The 23,383-nt window shown below is 55.0% G+C and overlaps 1 protein-coding gene across 1 annotated transcript in view; it reads right to left on the bottom strand.

The window, feature by feature from the left end:
* Positions 1 to 35: 35 nt before the first annotated feature.
* Positions 36 to 23,383, bottom strand: part of PPL (periplakin) — a 58,181-nt gene continuing 34,833 nt past the window's right edge. Inside the window, exons 3-22 of the mRNA XM_039478255.2 lie at positions 22,113 to 22,267; positions 20,980 to 21,100; positions 19,840 to 19,965; positions 19,706 to 19,747; positions 17,498 to 17,659; positions 17,269 to 17,376; positions 15,661 to 15,756; positions 13,267 to 13,389; positions 12,929 to 13,075; positions 12,118 to 12,269; positions 11,207 to 11,304; positions 10,850 to 11,007; positions 9,689 to 9,867; positions 9,464 to 9,602; positions 8,094 to 8,287; positions 7,547 to 7,697; positions 6,462 to 6,545; positions 5,589 to 5,705; positions 4,576 to 4,668; positions 36 to 3,540 (exon numbers count right to left, since the gene is read on the bottom strand). Of these exons, the coding sequence (XP_039334189.1) occupies positions 877 to 3,540; positions 4,576 to 4,668; positions 5,589 to 5,705; positions 6,462 to 6,545; positions 7,547 to 7,697; positions 8,094 to 8,287; positions 9,464 to 9,602; positions 9,689 to 9,867; positions 10,850 to 11,007; positions 11,207 to 11,304; positions 12,118 to 12,269; positions 12,929 to 13,075; positions 13,267 to 13,389; positions 15,661 to 15,756; positions 17,269 to 17,376; positions 17,498 to 17,659; positions 19,706 to 19,747; positions 19,840 to 19,965; positions 20,980 to 21,100; positions 22,113 to 22,267 (5,109 nt within the window). The 3' untranslated portion in view covers positions 36 to 876. The remainder of the gene's footprint in view (positions 3,541 to 4,575; positions 4,669 to 5,588; positions 5,706 to 6,461; positions 6,546 to 7,546; positions 7,698 to 8,093; positions 8,288 to 9,463; positions 9,603 to 9,688; positions 9,868 to 10,849; positions 11,008 to 11,206; positions 11,305 to 12,117; positions 12,270 to 12,928; positions 13,076 to 13,266; positions 13,390 to 15,660; positions 15,757 to 17,268; positions 17,377 to 17,497; positions 17,660 to 19,705; positions 19,748 to 19,839; positions 19,966 to 20,979; positions 21,101 to 22,112; positions 22,268 to 23,383) is intronic.

Raw genomic sequence — 23,383 nt, 5'->3', positions numbered from 1 at the left:
ATGCAAAAAAAGAAGAAACGAGTTGACCATACCAGTAGACTCCAGCCACCAGGTTTATTTTCATGCTGTAAATAAAGTTCCCTCTTGTTCCCATTTTCTGTTATACATGAGATACAGAGAACCGGAAATTTGCTTGGTGAATAATCAACTGTTTTGTGTACCTAAATACCAATGAGATAATAAGCGAGACTTGTAAAGCACTGAAACCAGGGCTAACAGCAACACAATCCACTATCAAAGGATTTCAGTGCCAGCACTGTGAAGTGTTCTCTATTGGTGCTGGGACAGTCCACTGACAATTGCTGTCCACTCTAGCAGCGAGGGCTGGACACCTGTGATTTCTGTTTGCCTTCCCTGGCGTGGAGGCCAGATCTGTTTCATGAGCAGAGTAACTATCGAGGAGGCTTCTCTGATGGAAAGTTGGTTTTAAGTCTGAAATCTGGAGAGATGTCATGGTGGGCAGCAGCCCCAATGGGCCTAGCCCTTTGTAGGGCAGAGTGTCACTGTCTGCTGTGCCAGTGCCCATGCTGCATTGCTGTGGTCGGCTTGTCCTTTAGTGGTTTGCAGATTGTGTGCCGCTATCACGAGGGGTTTGTTGCTGGGAGTGTACGGGAAAGGGGAGGAAAAAAGGGTATCGGATTTGTCCAATCACTGGAGGATGAAGTGGGTCACTCAGAGTGAATGGGGGTTGGGATGAGAGTTGCCTGTCTTCAGCCAGTGCCTGTCCCATATGTGGGCTGGACTTTGACAGCCTGGCAGCGAGGGTGTTTATAAAATGCTTGGCCTGCACAGGGCCAGGAAGACGACACCATGGAGGTCACTGCGTCGTAAGAGAGGGCCAGCATCTGCCGCTAAGAAGAGTTGCAAGGGCTGTGCCTACTTCTGCCCAGACACCAAGACCGCCAGCTCCTGGATGGACATGTCCTTGTTGACATAACGGTCGTACTGAGCAGGGGTCAACCTGCCGCTCTGCAGGGCGTCTTCGATGGAGAACTTCTTGCCAGACTTCCTGTCGTGTATCACTGAGGACTCCCCGTTGGGCCCCTTCACTGAGATCTCCTCCCAGTCACACTCCTGGCTTTTGAGTTTCACAAGCATGCTCCAGTCGATGAGCCCGGCGCGGTGGGCTTCCTCCGGGGACAGCTCACGGCCTGTGTCGGGGTGGATGACCACGATGGAGCGCCGCAGGTGGTTCTCCCGCTGCTCCCGCTTGACGGCCACAGAGCCCAGGCGCCTCTGCAGCTCGTCGATCTCGAGGTCTTTGTCCTTGGAGAGCCTCTTGAGGTCGTCCAGTTCCCTCTCCAGGGACCACAGTCTGGAGTCGTGGTTGGTCCCAGAGTCTGCCATGGTCATGTTCCGCAGGTCTCGTGTTTCCGTCGCTGCCATTTCAATTTCCGATTGGAGCCTTCGGGTCTCCAGCTGCAGGTTTTGCCGCTCCAGTTGTAATTTGTGGTTCTCTTCCCTTAAAAAGTCTAGTTCCTTGGACGACTTGGAGTTACGGAATTCCAGCTCCGAAAGCCGGGCTTCCAGCCGGCCCACCTCGGCGTCCAGCTCGCGCTTGCTGCGGCCCTCCTCCTCCAGGCTGCTCTTGAGCCTCTGGATCTCTTGCTCCGTGTCGCCCTTCTCCACCTGGACGCTCTCGGAAAGTACCACCTTCTCCTTGACCTCCGCCTTCTCCAGGGCGGCCAGCTTCCTCCGCAGGGTCTCGAGCTCACCCTCCAGGAGCTGCCGCCGGTGCTGTTCTTCCTCCAGCTGGAGTCGGAGCAGGGCATGCTCGCGGGCTTGCTTCGGGTCCTGCTGCAGCACTACCTTCTGCTTGCGGGTCACCCTCTCACGGGCCTCCGCTTCTTCCTGCTCCAGCACTGCCAGCCGCTGCTGCAGCCGCTGCACCTCGCGCTCGGCCTCCCTGCGGGCCTGCCGCTCGCGCTCCAGCTCCTCCAGCTGCTGCTCGAGCTCGGTGCGCCGTCGCTGCAGCCGCCGCAGCTCCACACGCAGCTTGTCGATCTGCCGCAGCTCCACATCAATGCTCTCGGCGAAGGAGCTCACCTCTGCCCTCAGGCCAGGCTCCTCCTCGTACCTGACTACTTCCTGCTGCACCACTCTTTCCTTCACCTGCGAGAGCTCCTCCTCCTTCCGGGCAATCTGCTCTTCCTGGGAAGCCCTCTCCCTCTCCAGGTCCACTTGCCTCTTCTGCTCCTCTGAGAGCTTTGCCCTCAGAGACTCCACCTCTTCCTTGGTTTGAGGGTCTTCCTGAAATTGTAGGATCTCCTGGACCACCTCTTTGGTCTGGACCTGGGGTTTGGTGTCTTTCAGGGCCTGGATTTCCTGCTTCAGCTGGTAGATCTCTAAATCACACCTTTCGATCAGTCTGGTCTTATCCACGATCTCCTCCCTGAGCCGCTGAAGCTCCTTCTCCATCTCGGGGTCAGTCTTGTACTTAATGACTTCCTTAGTCACCTCTTTGACTTCCACCTGGGGGCCCCGCCTCCTGAGGGCCTCAAGCTCGCTCTGGTAGCTCCGGAGCTGCTCCTCGGCCCCCCGGTACTTTCGCTCCTGCTCCACAAGCTCCAGGCGGAGGTTTGCCACTTCACTCTCTGCTTTGGGGTCTGGCCGCACGATCTCACGCACCTTCTCCTGCACCACCACTTTGGCATTCTCCTCTTCCAAGGCCCATATCTTCCGGAGCAGCTCGGTCTTTTCCCTCTGGCTGGCACGAGCCTTGGCAGCCTCATCCTCATACTGGCGGGTGAGATCGCTGACCTCCCTCTCGGTGGATGCGTCCTTCTCCACCTTGAGCACCTCCTTGACGGTGATCTTGCCCTCGGCCATGGCCCGCTCCTTCTCTAGCCTCTTGAGCTTGTCCTGGAGGAAGCTCAGCTCCTCCTCCTGCTTCTCCCGGAGGTGGCGTTCCCGCTCGCGGTCATCCTGCAGCTGTCGGTACTCTGCCTCCAGCTGGGGGTCATTCTGTAGTTTAACCACCTCTTTCTCGGTGACCTTCTCTCGTGCCTGGCTCTTCTCCTCGGCCGAGGCGGCCACGCGCTGCTGCAGGAGGAGCACCTCCGCCTCCCGGGCGCCCTTCTGCCGCCTCAGCGCCTCCAGCTCCTCCCGCAGCTGCAAGACCTCGTCCGCCTGGGCCCTGTCAGGCTCGATGCGCAGGACCTCCTTGACCACATACTCCTGCCCCCCGTCCCTTGTGTCCTGTTCCAGGGCGCGCAGCTTCAGCTGCAGTGCCTCCAGCTCCTCCTGCAGCAGCTGGTTCTTGTGCTGCTCTTCCGCCAGCGTCCGCTGCAGCTGCTGGAAGCTCTCCTCCAGTGCGGGATCTGGCACTTTCTTGAGCACCTCCTTCCTCACCACCGATTCCTGAGGCCCCTGATTCCGCAGGTCCCGGATCTCTTCCTGGGTGCTCTTGATCTCGTTCTCCAGCTGCTGCCTCCGCTCCTTTTCCTCATCCAGTTCCTTCCTGATCTTCCACGCCTCTTCCACTCCGGAGTCCGGCTTGTTCCTCTGCAGGGTCTCATGGGTCACTTCTACTTCCGACTGCTGTGATGGGGAAGACAAGGCAAGGTTAAAGCCAGGTTCTGGCAGCACACGTGGGGCCTGTGCCCACCTGGTTAGAGCGGTTGTGCTGTGATCCCCAGGGGACTCCCTCAGTGCCAGTTTCATGTTAGCTGTAGAGTTCTAGGGTTACTTACAAGATGATCAAACAACTAGTTTGCGTATTTTTAAAAAAATGTTAGCTAAAACATTTTTAAGCTGTTGAAGAGTTTAAGAGGAAACCACGAACTCCTGCCCCTGGCCCGTTCCTAGGGTGTGTCCGTCAGCCTTGGAGATGCTCTCTGTGCTCACACAAGCATGTCTGTCTGAGGTATGCACCATGTGTTTGCCTTTCCTGCACAAATGGTATCCTTGCTGTGTACCCTGCTGCCAATGGCACTTACAAATAGAGATCATTCCAGCTCAGCACAGGGAGTACTGCTTCATGGTTTAACGGCAGCACCGTTTCCACTCTATGGACAGACTGCAGTTTAGCCCATCGCTGATGAATACTGAACCGCTTTGTGTCTTGCTGTTGCAAACAGTGCTGTCATAAAACATCATGGACTTCAGAAAATAACATTCACTTTTTTTTTGAGACAGAGTCCTGCTCTGTTGCCCATGTTGGAGTGTAGTGTGGCATGATCTTGGTTCACTGCAACCTCCAATTCCTGGGTTCAAGTGATTCTCCTGCCTTGGAGTCACACACAGGTGTGTGCCACCACGCCCAGCTAGTTTTGGTATTTTTAGTAGAGGTAGGGTTTACCATCTTGGCCAGGCTGGTCTCAAACTCCTGACCTTGGGTGATCCGCCTGCCTCAGCCTCCCAATGTGCTGGGATGACAGGCATGAGCCACCACGCCCAGCCAAAAATAGCATTCACTTTCAGCAAATGCGTATTAAGTTCTCATGTCAGTAGAAGCACTGGCTTGGGCCAGTCTTTGCACTGGTCCTGCCCAGAGACATTAGCAAGGGTATACACCCATCAATTCACAGCCCGTTTCTCTAAGACAGAGTAGAATTTCTTACTAAGATCAGTTACCTGTCTCAGGAGATTCAGAGCAAACTCTAGATTCTGCAGCCTCTGTTTGTTGATGGCGTAAGCTTCAGTGAACTTGGCAGCAAGAGCTACTTCCTGCAGAGAAGAGGTTTAGGAGAGGGGTTAACAGGCGTCCACAGGGTAAGCAACAGAGAGCTAGAGGGCACGGGCATGGCTCTTGAGAAGTGTGGAACCTGGGGGCAGAGACACAGCTCTTGCCCACTCCTCCTGTAGTTGGATGATAGTCTCATGGGTCGAGAGAAAACTGGATCTCAAGGCTGAAGATCCAGCCTAGGGTCTTAGTCCTACTGACTTTGAGCAAGGCTTTCTACCTCTCTGAGTGCCAGTGTTCTCGCTCGTGTGTGTGGATAAGGGACGAATCTCAGCCCTCCACTCCATTTACTGAGGTGAGCAAAGCAGGAACTTCCACAATCCATGCCTCTGGCCCTGGCTTCTCTGTACAGCTGTGTTTTCCAAAATTTTTCTTTTCTTTCTTTCTTTTTTTTTTAAAAGAGTCTCTCACTCGAAGTGCACTGCTGTGACTGCAGCTCACTGCAGCCTTAAACTCCTGGGCTCAAGTGATCCTCCCTCCTCAGCCTCCTAAGTAGTGGGGACTAGCGTGCACCACGCCTGGCTAATTTTTTGTACATATGGGGTCCTGGTTTGTTGCCCAGGCTGGTCTCCAACTCCTGGGCTCAAGCAGTTCTCCCACCTCGGCCCGAGAAAGTGCTGAGATTACAGGTGTGCGCTGTCGTGCCCGGCCTTGCTGTCTTTGTAGGCGTATCAATGTCACTGCCCTAGAACAAGGTCCTCATTTTCTCTTATCAAACCTGTTTGCGAACAGGAGAGCTCTCTGGCTTCCCTGCTGTGTGTGCATCTGAGGCCAGCAAGCACCACAGTGCTTCCTGGGGAGCAGGGCAGCTGGGCCTCCACCTCAGCCCCAAGACACAAACACACACAAACACACACACACACACACACACACACACACACACATCCCCGCCCACATTGCTCACCTCTTCCTTCACTTTGGCAGCGGGAGATTGGAGCCTGGCTCTCTTGTTCACGTGGCTGCTCCTTCCATTCTCCAAGTCAAGAAGGGACCTTAGTGTTTCTGCTTCTAACTCATAGTCCTGGGTGAGGGAGAGAGATGGCAGAGGGTAGACAAAAACAGCTGAGACGGAAATGTTCCGGTACCCCTTCTGGCTGACCCAGACCTGTCCTGTGCCATGTGCTGGTTTTATGATCTGCCTGGGTCTTCCTCACAGCCACACCCTGTAGTGACTGCCAGGAGGTTTTGAGAAGTACAGCAGGACATAGCTCCATCACTCAACAACGTAAAAGACAAACAGCGCCCCCACCCCCAAACTCCCCTTCCGGCTTCCTACAAGCCTAGAGATTTTCATGTTCTGCTGCTGCTTTTAACATTGTACCATAAACCTGTCTCACCTTGCCACCACCACCTCTCAGTTTACCAGCTTGCTGTCTTGAATCTATCAGGTGCGTGCATGCTGATTCATGCAGCCGTCCCCTTCCGCTGGACACTGGTCATTTCTCGCTTAACAATAGTTCTGCTATTGTAAATAATGCTGTTGCAACAATTTTGTTTATCCTGCATTTTTTTTTTTTTTTCGGATTTTTTCCCTTAAGGATGAATTCCCCCAAAGAGTCTATTGCTTTAGAATATTAAACTCTTTTATGGCATTCCGTGCCCAGTCCCATGCTGTTTTCCCAAGAGCCTGTGTCAGTTTGCACAGTAGCCAGCAGTGCCTCCGGATGGCCAGCTTCACCCCCTGTGCCAGGGCTGGTGCCTGCTGCTTCTCTGGCCAGGTGACGGTGGAATGAGGCCCCTTACTGTCAGTGCTTCGGGCAGAAGTTTCCCGGCTCACCTTTACAGCTTGCTGATACTGCTGGGAATTGGCATAGATCTTCTGTACTTCCTGCTCCCTACGTGCTATCTCATCTAGCAGGTTCTGTAAGACAGAGTTTAAAAATCAAAACTAACTGGGGGGAAAAAAAAACCATGGATGAAGTTTGTTTTTTCTTTTTTTTTTTTTTTGAGACAGTCTCGCTCTTGTCCAGGCTGCAGTGCAGTGGCACCATCTCAGCTCACTGCAACCTTCACCTCCTGTTCAAGTGATTCTTCTGCCTCAGCCTCCCAAGCAGATGGGACTACAGGCACAGGCCACCATGCCCGGCTAATTTTTGTATTTTTAGTAGAGACCGCATTTCACCATAATGGCCAGGCTGATCTTGAACTCCTGACCACGTGATCCCGCCCACCTCGGCCTCCCAAAGTGATAGGATTACAGGTGTGAGCCATCTTGACTGGCCACAAAATGCAGTTCTAAGGCCCTGTGAAGAAGGGCCAAGATCATTATCTCTGCTAGGAAATAAATGTTTATTGATACTTTGGACCACCAGGCACTGTTCTGCTCTCTGAGATTTACGTCATTTAATATTCAAGCGATCCCGGGATACAAGCAGCATGACCACCAGCTTATGAGTAAGGAAAGCAAAGCTTTCGAGGTGGGGATGGGGCTGATGGGGTGGACTCACGATCTGCATCTCGCATCTCAGCCGTTGGCTTCCCGTGTTCCTTCTCCCTCACCCCAAGGCACTGCGTAGGGCATGGGAGAGGCAGGAGTCCTGTCTTTGGAAATGGGAATTTTCCCACAAGGGCTCCTCCTGGTTCTGTAGCTGTTCACTCATGTAGCCAACCCATGCCGAGCATCCACTCTGCACCAGGCCCTATGTGGGGCACTGAGCAGGGCGAGGTGAGTCACATACTCCGTTCTTGTTCTCAGAAGGCTGGGTGCTGGGAGCCTGAGAGCTGAGGCCCAGGGAGGACACAGCTGTGGTAGGCCTCTGCCCTGCTCTGCGTCCTAGAGCTTGCCTCCCTAGAAAAGGGCTTGCTGACCTCTGACCCTCCCTTGCCAGCATGTGCCTGGAGCCACAGAAGCCGCCATCTTACCTTCTGGTTCTTCAGCTTGGTCTCCATCTGGCTGAGGCTGTCTGTCTCCTGGGGCTCATAACTGGGGATGCTGGCCAGGAACTGCAGCATGTGGTCATGGCCGCTGCGGTAGTCCTCGTAGGCTGCCTTGGCACTCCGCAGGCTCTGTGCCCTGCCGGGGCAAAGCGTTTATGCCTCGGCCACAGTGAGCAGATGCCTCATTGAGCCCTCATTTTTTAAAAAAGTGGGAAACAACCAAATGTAACTTAACTAGAAACACCCCAAACATCTCCCACACAGGGTGGGTGTTAATTAGGGAATGTCATGTTGGAGTGTGGAGAACGAGGTGGGTTCATATACATTGACTTGCAGAGATGTCGACTGTGGATTACAAGACCCAGTAACCATGACTCAAAGGAGAGACCACAGGGTCGTCAGAGAATTTGACAAACTCACCAAAATAAAAACGGCAAGATCTGTGGGACATAGCTAAAGCACTGCTTACAGGGAACTAGATGGCATTCTCATATTAGAAAAGAAAAACGGCCCCCACCCACCGTACCCTCACCTGCGCTCCACCTGCTGGCACAGGTTGTCAAAACGCTGGCCCAGCTTGTGAACCTCGGCCTCCTGGCGCTCCAGGTCTGGGCAGTGCTCCTGGAAACGGCTGGCCAGCGTGCTGGAGCACTGCTTGGCCGCCTGCAGATTCCGCTCCACCTCGCCCAGGAGGGACTTCTGGGCCTGTAGCTCAGAGGCCAGGGCCTGGAGGGGCAGAGGAGGAGATGGTGGTGGTGCTGTGGCCAGAACTCCCAGAGGCAGGCGACGACCTCGCCGGAAGCCCCTGGGCCACTGGCTGTGGGAGGCTGGGTAAGGCCAGCAGCAGGAGGGACCGCAGCCTTGCTCTGCATGTCTCAAACGTGGGTCAATTCTGCCATCTTGTTTTATTACAACAAAGCCCTGAAAAACTAGCTTCTCAAAACCTTGCAGCAGGCAGCTCATGTCCGGCACTGTCTGGCCGTGAGGCCTTGGCAAAAGCAAGTTGTGAGATGGAGTGTGAATAAGGCGCCTCGGGTCACAGCCTGCAATGTTTTCTTTGCTCAGGGAGGCAGCGTGTAAAGCTGGCCTGTGGCAACTGTGAGGGAAAAGCAGGCCGAGGAGGCAGCTGCTTCTCTGCCCACTGACTTGCCCTGTGGGCTGCAGCCCAGGATGCCAGCTCTGCTCAGCAAGAGATACCAGGATTGTTAGGTGTCTTTTTTTTTAAAGAGATAGGGTGTTGGCTGGGCACGGTGGCTCACACCTGTAATCCCAGCACTTTGGAAGGCCAAAGCGGGTGGATCACCTGAGGTCAGGAGTTCAAAAGCACCCTGAACAACATGGTGAAAGCTCGTCTCTACTAAAACTACAAAAAAGTTAGCTGGGCCTCGTGGTGGGCACCTGTAATCTCAGCTACTCAGAAGGCTGAGACAGAGAATTGCTTGAACCCAGGAGGCGGAGGTTGCAGTGAGCCAAGATTGTGCTGCTACACTCCAGCCTGGGCAACAAGAGCAAAGAAAAAAACTATTTCAAAAAAAAGAGATAGGATGTTGCTATGTTGTCCAGGCTGGACTTGAAATCCAGGCTCAAGCAATCCCACCTCAGCCTCCTGGCGGGCTGGCATTACAGGCATGCGCTACTGCATCGGCTATTGCAGATATTTGATCCGAAAATGCTGGCACCCAAAATCCCATAGGTGACCCACATCGCGTGAACAGCTCGGTTGTGCTGCCAGCCACCATTGGCGAGCCAGCCATCTGCAGTTCCCAGTTTGCCACACAGGGCATTCCAAACCCACAGAGACTGGAGTCCGGTGTCCTCGGCTGTCCAGACAGGGCTGGTGGATGTGCCCGATGCCCTCAGCTGCTCAGAGCAGGACTCCCAGGACTCAGACCCCAGACTCACTGCCAGCTCCTGCCCCTTGCTGTCCAGGACACGGCTGCTCTCAGGCATGGTGTTGTCCTGATTCAGACGGTTCTCCTGTGTGGCCAGCGACTCCCAGCCCTGCTGCAGGCTCTTCTCCAGGCGATTGGCCACGTCAACCCTGAGGATACCGGTTAGGCATTAGGGGGTGCCCACCTGGCCCCCCAAAATCCACCCCAACCTCCATGCTACCCGCCTGCCACCCACTTCTCCTGGGCCAACTCCAGCAGCTGCACCAGGCGCTCGTATTTTCGGTTGGTGTCCTCCACCCGGGTCCTCAGCAGGGGTGTAGTGCCACTGCCCGGGAGGGCCCAGATGAAGGCTTCGCCCTCGGCCACACTCTGTGTCTTCTCAGGCTCGATCTGTAGCAGCTCGTTGGTGATGTTCTGTGGAGATCAGGGCCCCTCCGTGTTGGACACAGCCAGGCAGCCCCTTCCCCTGAGGATGTGCCCAGAGTGGGCACAGATTCCCATATTCAGGACAGCAGAAGCAGCCGGAAAGGCCTGGCACACTCAGGATCTGACCTGGGGTCTGGATGCCAGCCTGAGGGATGCATTTTTCATGAGCATCCCAGGGAACTGCTGCAGGTTCTCTGTGGACCACTGTGACACCAACAGCACCTGGGCAGCTGCCGGCCTGTGCTGTTCTAAGCACGTGGACGCTTCTGTTTAATCTTTGCGGCAACCCTGGGAGGTGGGTTCTATGACTCCACCCACTCATGGGTGGGGGGGCGTGGCAACTCCCAGCAACTTAGGAAGACTTGTGGGGTCAGGCTACACCCAAGACCACCATCCTCTTGCCCTGATTCGGCCCTCACTGGGAGGCCTCGTCAGGGGCTATGGCACCTCTCCGATCCCAGATCCCCTTCTGTAAAATTGGAGTGCTACTCCCTGCCTCAGAGGGCTGTGTGGACGATGGGAGAGACTTGGTGTAGGAAAGGAGGTGGGGGTGGTGGCCCTGCCACGTGCTCCCTGGCATCAGCTCACTCTGTCCTCGCCTCCACCTGCGAGCAGGGCACACCCATCCTACTGAAGACACTGAGGTGTGGGTTTAGCCAACGTGACTGTGGTCAAGCCAGCCAGTGACCTGGCCCTGCGGACTTCCAGAGTCCACATGCTGTGCCAGGCACCCGGTTGACAAGCCATGCAGGGACAGTGCAAACCTTGCCAGGTCTTTCTCCTGGGGAGGTGATGGGAGCAGCCCTGCCACCTCCACAACTGGGGACCCGGTTACATGCAGCAGGCTGTCTCTGTCAGACACGTGCAGTGAGTGTCTCAGGACCCCATGGGGAAAAGCCCTCGAACAGGGCCCCCAGAGGGCCAGCGCAGGACTCCCCAGACCCCGCCTGTGCTCTTGGCCCGCAAGTACCTTGAGGTCCTTGGCCCGCTCAGCGCTGTCCTGCACAGCCCGGCCTTGCTCCAGCGGTGGCCGCAGGATCCCCGTGATGGCCTTCTCCTGCCGGTCCAGGTCGCTGGCCACCTTATCCAAGCCAGCCAGCAGCTGGCGCCCCTGGAGGTCAGAGGCATCTGTGGAAAGAGGGAGGACACAGGCAGGGGTGACAGTGGGTCAGGGGTATGAGGCCCAGGGAGGGACCTAGGCGAACAGCACCTGCCCTACCCCACCCCCTGCACCAGACCTCTGCTGTCCCATCCATAGCACAGACCCTGGTCCAGCCCCTCCTCCCTGGCACCCCCCGAGCCTCAGTCGAGTGGCCCTGGCACCCACCTCCGGGGTTCTCGGTCTTCAGCACCTCATACCGACGCTGCAGTGTGTGTCTGCTCCCGGCTGCCTTCTGCCGCACGCTCCGGTACTGGCTGCCTAGGCTGTGAGGGCAGGAATGAGCTGGGGACCTGGGCAGCTCGCCCCCTGCACCCACAGGCGGGACTGCGGACCCTGGCTGGGCAGACACCCCAGAGGAGCCTACGGCTCCTTAGATGCAGACAGAAAGCGCTCACTGTGGCAATGGCCTCTCTGTGCTCCCGGGCTCAGAACCCTTCTTCCTCTCTCCCTCCTTCCCTCTTCCTTCTCCACAGGAAGTCTTACTACCCACAGTAGGCTGTCCAATAATCTTCCCCAAGACGTTATCTCTGAGGAAGCATACACAGCATGTGCTCAATAAACACTTGAATAAATGAAGCCATTCCTGGAATCATCCACTCATTCAGCAGGGAGTTCCTGGGCACCTACTTTGTACCAGGTACTAAACTAGGCCCTGGAGAGGGGAAATTCAAGGAGCCCAGGCCCAACCAAACTGATAAGATACATGAGGCACTAAATAAAAAGCAGCGCATGCAGTGGAAGAAGGTGCCTGGGAGCCAAGAGGAGGCAGCCCTTATCCTAGCTGAGTCCTGCAGTTGAGGGGCTGGGGTCTTCAGGTGCAGGGAGCAGTGCATACAGGAGCCAGACGCCCTTAGAAATGGCTTGCTGGAAGAAGCCCAGAGCCAGACATGTTCAGCAAGTCAGCCAGCCCCGCGATCTGCCCCTGTCCTGCATGAACCTCCAAAGTAGTGTAGATGGAGGGTGTCAGCGACCCCCTCCCGTACACACCGAGTCCGAATGCCTGGGGCTATAAATGGGGCCTGAGAAGCCCCAGGAGTAGGGCTGGTCCGTGCAGGCTCCCGCCTTTGCCCTTGTACCTGTCAGCCAGAGCCAGGGCCTCGGGGTCTGTGGGGGGGATCACAAAGCAGACGGCAGGAGCGATCAGCTTGTTCCCAGCGCTGTCTGTGAGCTCCCAGCTCTCCCCGTTGTTCTTCTGCAGGGTGTAGCTGTAGCCCCGCGATATCAGGCCCTGGCAGGGGCAGGCAGGACAGTCAGGATCCCGGCAGGGGCTGAGGAGTGAGATGGCCTGGGAGCCCGGTAGCCATCTCACTCCTGCACCCCTGACTCTTGAACCCGAGGAGCCCTGGCTCTTTTCCTGGACTCTGCCCATCGAGTTGGGAGGGGCATGCAGGAAGAGCACAGGTGTTGAGGCTGCCAGCCCAGCAACCCAATTCCATTTCCTTTTGGAGAACCTTCCCTCCTAATTCCCAGTCCCTGTAGTCTCATTCCTTCTCTATTCCCAAACTCCAGATGAACACGTGACTTGAAATTGGCCAATGAGAGACTGGCATTCCCCAGCCAGTCATTGGTATAGGGTGGACACGAATTCTCCCGCCAGAGTGATTGGTGTAGGGCAGACACGTGACACACAGTGGGCCAATGAGAACCTGCCCTGGGATTTCTGGGGAGTGGCTGGGGTTGGTAAGCTGGTGGAACACAGGCCAGACCAGCTGGGGTGGGGGTCGCATGGGGGTGTCAGTGTACCTGCATGAGGGGAAGGGTGGGCAAAATGACACCAACCATGGAAACAGGCAAAGGTTCCCAAGAACATTGCCTGAGGCCCTGGATCCAGCCATGTTACCCCAAAGACTTTGTAGTGACATGAACAGAGAAGCTGGCCCCTCACACCTGCTCCCCCTCGAAGTCACAGAGTGCCTCCACGGGGATAGGCTTGAGTGGCGTCTCCCGGCGGTACTTGAGGGGCACCACCTGTTGGCCTCGCTTCTGCAGCCCCCGCACCACGTCCTCATACTTGTCCAGCACCTTCTCCTGGTCCTGGAGAAAGTGGGGTGGGGGACCCAGATGAGACCGACAGCCTTTCCCCTGGTGGGAGGGTGCCGAGTGGAGGCTGGGATCAACAGGCGGGGGCCGTGGAGGGGCCTGTCCAGGGCTGAGGGTGGGCGTGGTATAGAGGGGTCCCCTGCTCCGCTGCCCCAAACCAGCAGGGATCCTGGGCCATCGCTCACATCCAGCTCCCGCAGTAGCAGCTCAATCTGGTACCGGTCCTTGAAGTCAGGGCTGTATTTCTGGTTTAGGTCCGAGTCCACCTTGCGCAGCAGCTCCTGAGCGTCTTTCATGTCTTTGTGGAACTAGGGGTGAATGTGGCCCTGTCACAGCCAGGAAACCAGGAGAAGCACCTGGGCTTCTGTCTGAGGCCTCAAGCTCATCCCTCAGATGGGCCCCTGTGCTGAACCTGAGGCTCCCTTCGTGGAGACAGCCCCACCCTCCCTGAGCCAGCTCCTCGGGGAGAAGCCAGGTCCTTTTCCAGCCATCCATGAGATGCCACCTCTGTCACATGCTTCCTTTCATATACAGTAAGTTTTGGGGTGTCTTTGATTCTTTTCCTCTCTCTGTACTAGGAACACCCAGACTTTATACCTTCTTTCTAGATTTTGATAATAGCCTCCCCTTTATGTTCTCAAAAATTCTCTTGCCCATTCTTTAGTCTATGAACCCTTGGGTCACTGTTTTCTAACCCCTGGCCCAGCAATTTGCCCCTCTCCTGCATGAACCTCCAAGGGGGTGCAGAGGGGTGTGTCAGCGAACCCCCTCTCCCCACAGGCTGAGCACTTGGGCTGCAGCTATGAACAGCACCTGAAGCCCCCACCGTGCAGCTCAGACAGTGAGCGAGGAGGGACACGGGGTCCCACATCCAGCTTCCCCCAGACACCTCAGTCCTGAGTCACCCGCAGCTCTTTAAGAACTCTCATTCCTCTGTAAACAGACAAGCATCCAGCCACAGATGAGTGGATACACGCTGGTCTACCCGTACGATGGGATATGATTCAGCCAAGAAAAGGAGTAAAGCACTGAAAATGCTACGACACGGATAAACCCAGAAACATGATGCTCAGTGAGACAACAAGACACAAAAGGGAGGGGACTGCATGATTCTGCTTATCCTTCACAATCACTCCAGATATGAAACATCTGGAATAGGCAAGTCCATAGAGACAGCAAGCAGACCAGAGGTGACCAGGGCCGGGGTGGGGGCAGGAACAGAGCTTACTGCCTAATGGGTACAGGTTTTGGTTTTTTTTTGAGATGGAGTCTCTCTCTGTCACCCAGGCTGCAGTGCAGTGGCACGATCTTGGCTCACTGCAACCTCTGCTTCCCAGGTTCAAGTGATGATCCTGCCAGTCTCCGACGTAGATGGGATTTCAGGTATGCGCCACCGTGCCTGGCTAACTCTTGTATTTTTAGTAGAGATGGCATTTCATCATATTGGCCAGGCTGGTCTCGAACTCCTGACCTCTGGTGAGCCACCTGCCTCGACCTCCCAAAGTGCTGGGATTAGAGGCGTGAGCCACCACACCCGGCCAGGGTTTCTGTTTGGGGTGATGGAAAGAGTTGGAATAGCTAGTGGTGATGGTTGCATTGGGAAACAATGAATGTCACTGAATTGTACACTTAAAAATGGCAAATCGGCCAGGCACAGTGGCTCACACCTATAATTCCAGCACTTTGGGAGGCTGAGAGGGGAGGATCACCTGTCGTCAGGCGTTTTGAGACCAACCTGACCAACATGGTGAAACCCCGTCTCTACTAAAAATACAAAAATTAGCCGGGTGTGGTAGTGGGCACTTGTAATCCCAGCTGCTCAGAAGACTGAGGCAGGAGAGTCCCTTGATCTCAGCAGGCAGAGGGTGCAGTGAGCCGTGATGGCACCACTGCACTCCAGCCTGGGTGACAGGGCAAGACGCTCTTTAAAAAAAAAAAAAAAAAAAAAAAAAAAGGCCGGGCGCGGTGGCTCAAGCCTGTAATCCCAGCACTTTGGGAGGCCGAGGCGGGTGGATCACGAGGTCGAGAGATCGAGACCAACCTGGTCAACATGGTGAAACCCCATCTCTACTAAAAATACAAAAAATTGGCTGGGCATGGTGGTTCGTGCCTGTGATCCCAGCTACTCAGGAGGCTGAGGCAGGAGAATTGCCTGAACCCAGGAGGCGGAGGTTGCGGTGAGCCGAGATCGCGCCATTGCACTCCAGCCTGGGTAACAAGAGCGAAACTCCGTCTCAAAAAAAAAAAAAAAAAAAAAAAAAAAAGGCAAATTTTGTTTTATGTTATCTGCATGTATATTATAGATTTTGCAAAAATTAAAACCCAACACACTCATCCCTGGGCCCCATGTGACCTGGGGATCACTCTGGCCCCGGTCCCCAAGGAGGATGGACAGGGGCCAACAAGCTTGGGACATGTCTGCACATGCCATCAGAAGCATGGGCGCTGGGCACCTGGGATGGCAGCCCTGCAAGTCTCCTAGATCAAGCAGCACGAGGCCACGGGTGAGCCAAGGAGGCACTGGGTGCTCTCACAGAGTAGTGCCCCTGGTGCTGGGTGCTCCCGGGAGAAGCAGGTACCTGGTGGTAGTCCTCCATGTACTTGAGGTGGCTCTCCTCGCAGATGAGCAGGTTCAGGTACTCCTTCCAGTCTGCGTGCACAGCCTCCATGTGTGCCTGCCAGCAGAAGGGGCTGGTCACCATTGGGCAGGTACTAGAGACGCCAAAGGAGGGACTTCTGGGATATCGGACCTGGGCACGGCGGGGGAGGGAGGCATCTGGTATCTGCCTGGGCGTGGCTTCCACAGAGGTAGCCAGCTTCTGCTCAGGGATAGGAGGAGGACAGAGGCATCACGTGCGGATGCTCAGGCTGTGCGGTACACAAGGGGCAAGTGCAGCTTCATCTGCCTAAAGGAGTGCCTTCAGCACATCTGCTCAAAGGCACTGTCGTGGACTGAATAGTGTCCCACCAAATCCATGACCCTGGCTGGGCGCGGTGGCTGACACCTGTAATCCCAGCACTTTGGGACGCTGAGGTGGGTGGATCACCTAAGGTCAGGAGTTCGAGACTAGCCTGGCCAACATGGTAACACCCTGTCTCTACTAAAAATACAAAAAAATAGCCACGTGTGGGGCCGGGCGCGGTGGCTCAAGCCTGTAATCCCAGCACTTTGGGAGGCCGAGGCGGGTGGATCACAAGGTCGAGAGATCGAGACCATCCTGGTCAACATGGTGAAACCCCGTCTCTACTAAAAATACAAAAAAGTAGCTGGGCATGGTGGCACATGCCTGTAATCCAAGCTACTCAGGAGGCTGAGGCAGGAGAATTGCCTGAGCCCAGGAGGCGGAGGTTGCGGTGAGCCGAGATCGTGCCATTGCACTCCAGCCTGGGTAACAAGAGCGAAACTCCGTCTCAAAAAAAAAAAAAAAAAAAATAGCCACGTGTGGTGGTGTGCGCTTGTAGTCCCAGTTACTTGGGAGGCTGAGGCAGGAGAATCGCTTGAACCCAGGAGGTGGAGGTTGCAGTGAGCTGAGATCACTGCACCACTGCATTCCAGCCTGGGAGACAACAATCAAACTCCATCTCAAAAAAAAAAAAAAAAAAAAAAAAAAAAAGATGGGACATTATTTGGAATAGGATCTTTTCAGATGTCATTAGTTAAGGATCCTGGAATTAGAGTAAACCCTAAATCCAGTGATTCGTGTCCTTATAAGAGAGGACACAGAGAGACATGGGGAAAGAAGGCCGTGTGAGGATGGAGGAAGGGACTGGATTGATGCAGCCACACGCCAAGGGCTGCTGACAACCTCCAGAAGCCGGAAGAGCAAGGAAGGCACCTGTCAGAGCTTCCAGAGGGAATGAGGTTCCGGAGCACCTTGATTTCAGACGTACAGCTCATGGACCTCTGAGAGAATGCATTTCTGTTATTTAAAGCCACTAAGTTTGTGGTAACTTGTTGCAGCAACTCTAGGAAACTAATACAGATCCCACAAGGGCTTCCCAATTCCAGGAGCTGAGGGCAGAGGTGTCAAACGCTCAGGATAAATGGAGGAGACGGAGTCAGACAGAGCTAGATGTAGCTTGCAGGACCCCCAGCTCCGGGGTCTGCCCGAGCTCCAGGTGGCCCACAGGCAGAGGCCGACCAGAAGCCACCCTGGAGGAGATGTGTGGCCTCGGGGCGCACGCACCTCAATGGAGTTCCTCCCGGGGTGTTCGGCCGCCAGCAGCTGGTCGCCCTCGCTGTGCAGTTTGTTAATTCTCTCCTCTTTGGCTTCCAGGTTCCGGTTGATGAAATTCTGCAATGGGGAGCAGGGGAGGAGCCTCAGTGCCCAGCCTGCCAGCCCCATGCTTCCGCCTGGTGGCCCCATGCTCTCTCTAGGGCTGCCTCCTCCCTGGCGCCAGGCCCCCCATGCCCACCTCGTACTGGCGCCGGCGGCTGGGGTAGTCGAGGTTGCGGTCGCTCCAGTCGTACTGCATGCGGGCCTTGGCCTGCTGGTCCAGCCAGTAGAGCTCGTTGGTACAGCGCTGCATGTAGTCCCGCAGCGAACTCAGGTGCTGCTGCCGGGCCTGTGATGCCACCTGCAGGGGCCGGCACAAGGACAGGGCAGCATCCTCAGCCCACTGCCACTGCTTGCTTCCCTCCCCGACTCCCACAGGGCCCAGCTGGCCTGAGGACAAGCCCAGCTTAGCCACTTCCAGGCCAGGCCCCCTTGGACAAGTCACCTGACCCCCTAAAACACGTCCATTCGTTCAGCAAATGTTTACTGAGCAACTACTGTGTGCTGGATATGGCTCCAGGCACTTGGGACACAGCAGTGAATGAAACACACAAAATCCTTATGGAACTGACATTTTTGTGAAGGCTGAGTTTACCCATCTGTAAATGGGGATGATGACGGCCCCAACCTCAGAGAGCATAGAGATTGGCATATATTTGGTGCTCAATATCAGTAACTACAGCTTCTACTGTTGATCATGATCATCTTATAGAGGGTTGGAAAGAAAGCACCACTTTACGTCTGAGGAGCGGGGGTGGAAGGGAAAGGAGGGATATTTGCCTTTTGGGACACGGAGCCCTCCCCAAGCCAGCATTAAGCTAAGAAATTCTGCAACATTAACTCATTTCATCCTCAAAGAAACCCTATGAGACAGGAATATGTAGGAACTCCATTTCACAGAAGAGGAAACTGAGGCTCCCAGAGGCTAAGTAACTCACTCAGTCTCTCATCACCAACACTAAGGGGCAGAGGCAGCGTGGCTCCTAACAGCTACACGAGGCTGCCTCTCTTATTCTCTCAGATGTCTGAAACACTGGCAGCGATGAAGCATTTGCAAGACTCATGCAATTTTTAAAAGAATGCATTCTTTAAAGGTTTGGGAAGGAAAATGGAAAGCTTCTGCATAGAAAGCGAGTGGCACCCAGCAGGTACTTAATAAGCAGGACAGGCAGTAACCCCTGGGGTCTATTAAGGTTTTTCCTGATCAAACAGGGCAAACCTGGCAGCCACTCAGGATGGGGCTGGGGCAGGTCTCTTCCCACCTTAGCCCCTCTCCTGACTGAAGTGTTTACTACACACCTGTCTTCTTATTATTTTTTATTTATTTATTTATTTATTTAAAGATGGGGTTTCATCATGTTGATCAGGCTGGTCTTGAACTCCCAACCTCAGGTGATCTGCCCGCCTTGGCCTCCAAAGTGCTTGGATTACAAGCGTGAGCCACAGCGCCCAGCCTTCTTCTTTTTTTTTTTTTTTAAAGACAGGGTCTTGCTCTGTTTCCCAGGCTGGAGTGGAGTGGCACGATCTCAGCTCACTGCTGCCTCTACCTCCTGGGCTCAAGTGATCCTCCCACCTCAGCCTCCCAAGGAGCTGGGACCACAGGCATGCCACCAAGCCCAGCTAATCTTTAAATTTTTTTGTAGAGCTGGAGTCTCACTATGTTGCCCAGGCTGGTCAAACTCCTGGGCTCAAGGGATCCTCCTGCCTCTGCCTCCCAAAGTGCTAGGATTACAGGTGTGAGCCACCACACCCGGCTGCTTGTGTCATTTTTAGAAGAATACATCCTTGGCCGGGCACAGTGGCTCGTGCCTATAATCCCAGCACTTTGGGAGGCTGAGGCAGGCAGATCACAAGGTCAGGAGATCAAGACCATCCTGGCCAACATAGTATAACCCGGTTTCTACTAAAAATACAAAAATTAGCTGGACGTGGTGGCTCGTGCCTGTAGTCCCAGCTACTTGGGAGTTTGAGGCAGGAGAATCACTTGAAACCGGGAGGTGAAGGATGCATTGAGCCAAGATGGCGCCACTGCACTCCAGACAGAATGAGACTCCAAAAAAAAAAAAAAAAATATATATATATATATATACACACACACACACACACGTATATATACACACATATATATATGTATATATACACATATGTGTATATATATACGTATTTTATATATGTGTATATATACATATGTGTATATATATGTATTTTTTATATATATGTATATATATACATATGTGTGTATATATATGTGTGTGTATATATATATGTATCTCCTTGTCCCCTACGACTCTTGAGCTTCCCACCCTCTTCCTTCCCCGGGAGGCTTTTCCCCCAGGGAGCTCCTCACCAGCAGTTTCTGGTACTTGGCCCGGAGTTCGCTGTTCTGCTCCTGAGGACAGAGCCAAGGGCACGGGTCAGGGGCAGGATGCAGTTGTGGCCCCCTCCATCCCTGGGTCCCCACCACCGCAGCGCACGTCCCACCTTGTCCCCATCCTTGGCCAGGTGGGGCCCGATAGCCTTGACCTCGTTGTGGAAGATGTTGTGCTCCTCCACTTGGTGATCCACCAGCGGCAGGTCAGTCCCGAAGCCCTGGCTGCTCAGCTTGTCCTGGCCAGGAAGGCAGAGGAGCAACAGGGAGAGAATGGGCTGGGGGCTGGGGACATGCAGCCACCCCAGGAGCCTCGGTGGTGGCCATGATGCTGCTGTCTTCCTCACGAGACCCTGAGGTGCCACAGGGAGATGCTGGCCGCGCCTTCAACCCTGACGTTCTGCTCGCTGAGCACTGACGTCCGTATTGTCTTTCATCTCACATAGCCTCAGAGGCCTGCAAGGTTATCGTCCCATCTCGCAGATGAGGACACAAGCTGAGTGAGCAAGTCACTTGCTCATGGTCACAGTGCTAATGCTGGGGAAGCTGGCCAGGCATGGTGGCTGATGCCTGTCATCCTGGCATTTTGGAAGGCCAAGGCAGGTGGATCACTTGAGCCTAGGAGTTTGAGACCAGCCTGGCCAATGCTGGCAAAAAATACAAAAAATCAGCCAGGTGTGGTGGCATGCGCCTGTAATCCCAGCTACCTGGGAGGCTCACCTAAGCATGGGAAGATGAGGCTGCAGTGAGCTGTGATCATGCCACTGTTCTCCAGCCTGGGCAACAGACTGAGACCTTGTCTCAAAAATAAATAAATAAATGAAAAATAAAATGAGGGAAGCTGAGGCTCGAACCTGGGAAACCTAGCTGCAGTGGCTGCCTGCTTCTCTGTGGCGAAGGCACAAGAAAAACAGACTAGCCAGAAGTCTGGCTGCTCCCACCCCAGCCTGCCCACAAAGCGTTGCCAGGACCCCAACACGCCAGGATTGGAAGGCGGGACCCAGGAGCAGCAGCCGGGCCCAGCTGACAGGCCCCAGAGTCTGAATCACCACTGCCTGAGCTGTGTGACCCTAACTTGGTGCTGCACTCCTCCGAGCCTCACTTTTCCCATGGGCACACTGTAAAAACATCGGGACCAGGGCTCTTTCCCCGGCAAGACCAGGGATGCTGATTAAATGGTGAGGCTCTCCCTGGACACACACGGCCCCTCCCTAGCTGAAGCCCTGGAGCCGGCGGCCCTGCCCTGGACATACCAGCTTCTCCTCCACCAGTGCCGCCCAGTTGACCTGTGGGTCCACTTCCTTCACCGCCAGGCTGTAGATCTGCTTGTGTTTCCCGCGCAGGCTGGTCACGCGTTCCTTCAGCTGACGGATACTGATGGGAAAGAGGCTGCCTGCTTAGTGGGGCTGGTTGGCACTGTCCGTGCCCCAGGAGGGGGCTCCCACCCAGACCCCGGCCTCAGTAGCCTGGAGGGACACAACGACCATGGTCTTGGGTTCTAGACAATCTCTGCATCATCCCACCCCCTCCCTCCCCTCCTCCCGCCCACATTCTTTCTTTTTTTTTTTTTTTTGAGACAGAGTCTTGCTGTCGCCCAGGCTGGAATGCAGTGGCACAATCTCAGTTCAGGGCAACCTCCGCCTCCTGGGTTTAAGTATTTTCCTGAGTAGCTGGGATTACAGGCATATGCCACCTCACCCGGCGAATTTTGTATTTTTACTAGAGACAGGGTTTCATCATGCTGCCCAGGCTGGTCTCGAACTCCTGACCTCAGGTGATCTGCCCACTTCGGCCTCCCAAAGTGCTGGGATTACAGGCCTGAGCCATCATGCCTGCCCCACCCACTTTCCCTCAATTTTCCTTCCCGAATCAGAGTTTCCTGAGGGTCTGCTAGTTGCCCAGAACCATAGAAGGTTCTGGAATAAGCAGGAAGGACCTTGTTTTCTGGAGCCTGTCATCCAGCAGGGCCCATGGGGTGGTGCATGCCATGCCAAAGAGAAGTCCCAGAGGTAGTGGGGCACTGAGAGAACCTGGCCCTTGCTGGGGGTGTGGGGCATGGGACAAGGGGGGCCAATTCATCCGTGATAAACTGAATGCCAAGTGAGCCAAGGAAGCCAGGGACAGGGCACCAGGCAGCGGGAGAGCTAGCTCAAAAGCTCAAAGGTCAGGCTGGTGGCTCCAGAAAAGGGACATCAACTCCACGAGTCTCCCTTTCCCTAACTGCAAAATACGGTCGTCAAGAAGATCACATGAGCCTCTGGTGTGTGCCCGGCACCTAGTCAGCCCTTGATAACCTCCGACTTGGGCTCCCGAATGCTGAGCACGATCCCCGGTCCTGGCCCGCAGCCCCTGATGGCTCCCGAGACGAGGGGTGGAAGGGACCTACTCCTCAGCGATCATGTCTCCCTGCGGGTGCTTCATGTGCTTGGCGATGGCCGCGTCTGCCTCCAGCACGTAGAGCAGCTTCTCCGAGTCCAAGACCTTCTGCAGGGTCACGTCCCGTTGCTCAGGCTGCCGACCCTCCTGCAGCCGAGCCACATCCTGTGAGGGTCACAAGAGAGGGGACAATGGATGGGAGCCAGGAGCGGGCAGTGTGGCAACGGGAGGGGCGGGATGAGCCCCAGTCAAAGGATGAGCCTCACGCCCGCCTGTAATCCCAGTACTTTGGGAGGCTGAGATGGGCAGATCACGAGGGGTCAGCAAGGTGCTCCCTTCTTTCCCTTTTCCTTTTCTTTTCTTTTTTTTTTTTTTTTTTTGAGACCAAGTCTCGCTCTGTTGCCCAGGCTGGAGTGCAGTGGCGCAATAGCTCACTGCAACCTCCACCCACTGGGTTCAAATCATTCTCCTGCCTCAGCCTCCCAAGCAGCTGGGATCACAGGTGCACGCCACCACGCTGGGCCAGTTTTTGTATTTTTGGTAGAGATGGGGTTTCACCATCTTGGCCAGGCTGGTCTTGAACTCCTGACCTCGTGATCTACCCACGTTGCCCTCTGAAAGTGCTGGGATTACAGGCGTGAGCCACCACACCCAGCCTCCTGCTTTCCCTTTGAGTAACACCTTCCAGGCTTGTCTAGACAGCACAGTCGGTAGTTCCATCTCTTTGTTGCTAAGTGGCATTTCTCAGTTCACTTTGTAAAGTGGTGATTTTCCTTATGTCCCTTCCAGCCTGTCCTTAAGCACCCAGCAGACAGAGCTCAAGCGCCTACTGTGTGCCAGGTGTTGGGACACAGCTGTGAACAGAAGAGACATGGTCTCCCTGCCTGGCACTCACAGCCCAGTCTGCGAGACCACCAGGAAGGCCAGTCAAAGGATGAGCCTCACAGAGGTGACTGCAAGTCCCTCCAAGTCAGTGTTTATGAAAGAAACGCACCAGAGGCGGAATGAAGGGGACCTGCTTCAGCTCTGGTGGTCAGGGAAGCCTCTCTGCGGCGGAGACACAAGCTAAGAACAAAGGATGAAAGGGACAGGTGTTCCAGGCACAGAATGGCCTGTGCAAAGGTCCTGAGGCAGGAGAGAGAGCAAGCTACAACTAAGCCCTGGTGAAAGGTCGCTGTGGCTGGAAGACAAGGATAGAGAGGAAACAGGGCAGGCGGGGGCCAAAGCACAGAATGGCTGCGAGGAGGGGCCCTGCATAGCTGCCCTTGTGCTTAAAGGGGA

The sequence above is a fragment of the Saimiri boliviensis genome, chromosome 12 (genome assembly GCF_048565385.1).
Source record: "Saimiri boliviensis isolate mSaiBol1 chromosome 12, mSaiBol1.pri, whole genome shotgun sequence".
NCBI classification, from domain to species: domain Eukaryota; kingdom Metazoa; phylum Chordata; class Mammalia; order Primates; family Cebidae; genus Saimiri; species Saimiri boliviensis.
Note: the sequence above shows the minus strand (reverse complement) of the source record. Positions and strands in the feature narration are given on the sequence as shown.